Genomic DNA, 2,213 nt, shown 5'->3' with positions numbered 1-2,213 from the left:
TCCCTGACTCTGGGGCAACTGAGCAGTCAGCACCCAAAGGCCACATTCCCTGACAAAGTGTTGAACAGACACTCACTGGCAGAGAAACATTTATTGGTACCCTTACGCAGGGTAAAGATCCCGGATGAAATGGAATCTCTCAAAAAGGGTAGGCGGTCAGTGACAACATGGTAACGCAGTCTGTCACAGGCCTCCCTGCAACAGCCCCTTCAGCTGCATCAGGTCCAAATCCCCAGAATACAGTTTTGCTGTGGAATCTTCAGCCACCTCATGCTGTTGGTAACGCTGACCTCTGGTTAACCCACCACATCGGCGGAGGTTCGTCACCTGCCTCCTGGTGCTCTGCAGCCTGGTGTAAGCTATGCACCTGCTTTCCACCCTGCTATGGTCACGTCCCAAGACAGCTAATGCCTGGCGCACCCAGCCCCCGTTCTTTTTTCTCTCAGCGTATTTACAGGCAGCTTTTAAAAAAAGAAAGATTTATTGGCATCTTTGCCCAGGGGAAAGGTCCCGGAGGGAATGGAGTCTCGTGAAGAGGGTGGGCGGTCGCTGTCCAGGTGGTAACGCAGTCTCTGTCGCAAGCCTCCTTGCAGCGAGCGGCCTCTTTGGCCACCTTGCGCTCTCTCTTTGGCTCTCCCTTCCTTCGGCCACCTCGCGCTGCTGGTAACGCTGACCTCTGCCTACTCCATGCTCACAAACGAGTCCGAGTTGCCTTGCTGCACCGCCAAGATCAGCTCAATGGAGAGGGATCTCTTGGAGGCGTTGGTCAGCTTGAGCTTGCAGAAGCGTGTGGAGGGCAGCACCGTTAGCTTGCATGTGCCCGCCTGAGGCACAGCAACGCAGGCTGCTGTCATCAGCTCCTGGAGCCACAAGGCGGTTTTCTGCACGTCAAGGTACGAGCCGGTGCAGAGGGTTTGTAGGAGGCTGGCTTCCTGACTGCTCATCAGCTCATCCTCAGGGTGGTGGAGGAAGCAGAGCACGTCTCCCAGCCGCCGCTCCCTTGTGCACATGCACTCCAGTTGCACACGCAGGCGGGAGTTCCTCACCAGCATCTCCCCTTCGGTGCCCAGCTCGAGGTGGAAGGAGTGCCCGCGGGGTGGCTTGAGGGGCACAAGCAGGCGATAGACAAGGTCTTCTCCACGGGCACTCTGGCCTTCTAGGAAGCCGCCCACCCCGACAGCTGGCTGCAGTCGCGGCGCAAAGTCATTGCCGGCGAGGATTCGGCAGACACAGAGAAGGTCGTTCACCACCTCTTCCACCACCGTGCATATTCTTTGCCTGTTCGGCAGCGGCCACGACGTGTACTCGTCCAGAAACCTGTCCATATGTAATGGGTCTTGCCCCTCCTCCTCCTCCTCCAGGCTTCTGGAGCTGCCATGCTTGCTGCTGCTGCCTGGCTCACAGCTCCTTTTCCAGAGCCACCAGCAGAGCCAAAAGAGCAGGACCAGGCCTCCAGCCAAGGCCCAGAACTGCCACTGCTGCAAGGCAGCAGAGACCTGGGCTCCCCTGGCCACCCTGCTGGGCTCCCGGGGGCTCAGCTCCATCTCTTCAAGCAGCTGAACCATCACCTGGATCAGCTGCTCCACACGCTGCTGCACGCACTGGCGAATAGCTGCACCCAGCTCATCTCCAACCCCCAGTGGCGTCTGGATGATGCCCAGCACGCTCAAGGCGAACACTATTGCCAGAGCCATGGCCTGCAGGAGAGGGGAGAGAAGGGGGCTGAGTGGGGCTGGGTGGGGGGAGCGGGGGCGGGAGCCACAGGGACGTGGGGGCAGGTAGGAGAGGGGGCGAGGGAGCTGGGAGGCTGCACCTAGGCCCGGCGCTGGCAGCACCGTGCCCTGCCCACGGCGCTCCCCCGAGCACCAGGCCCTCGCCGCAGGGTCAGACCCCCCTCCCTGGGGGCCCGCGTTTCTGCCCCGGCCCTCGTCCAGCCCAGCCCAACCTCCCTGCCGCGTGTGCACTCACCGCTGGCTCAGGCCGTACTGGCGCAGTGCTGCCTGCTGGTGCCCCTGATAACCGCCCCCATTGTGACTCGTCCCCTGTGCTGTCACAGGTGCCAGAGCACATCACAGGCACGCCCTTGCCTGGCCTCACCTCACTGGGTCTCTCCCCTTCCTTTCTGCTCCATTTACTTGTCTTCTCCCTTTTCTGTTTCCTTTTTTCTTCCCCTCTTTTGTTGTCCTTTCTTTTTTTCCTCCTGCCTCTTCGTT

At 60.4% G+C, this 2,213-nt stretch overlaps 1 protein-coding gene across 1 annotated transcript; it reads right to left on the bottom strand.

Annotated features, from left to right (window-relative positions):
* Nucleotides 1-680: 680 nt before the first annotated feature.
* Nucleotides 681-1,694, bottom strand: LOC127017045 (inositol 1,4,5-trisphosphate receptor-interacting protein-like 1). The gene has a single exon (XM_050897931.1). The coding sequence runs from the start codon at nt 1,692-1,694 to the stop codon at nt 681-683; it is 1,014 nt and encodes a 337-aa protein (XP_050753888.1).
* Nucleotides 1,695-2,213: the final 519 nt, after the last annotated feature.

Source organism: Gymnogyps californianus, chromosome 5 (genome assembly GCF_018139145.2).
Source record: "Gymnogyps californianus isolate 813 chromosome 5, ASM1813914v2, whole genome shotgun sequence".
Classification (NCBI taxonomy): Eukaryota; Metazoa; Chordata; class Aves; order Accipitriformes; family Cathartidae; genus Gymnogyps; species Gymnogyps californianus.
The sequence above is the reverse complement of the archived record's forward strand: the minus strand, read 5'-3'. Positions and strand labels throughout refer to the sequence as shown.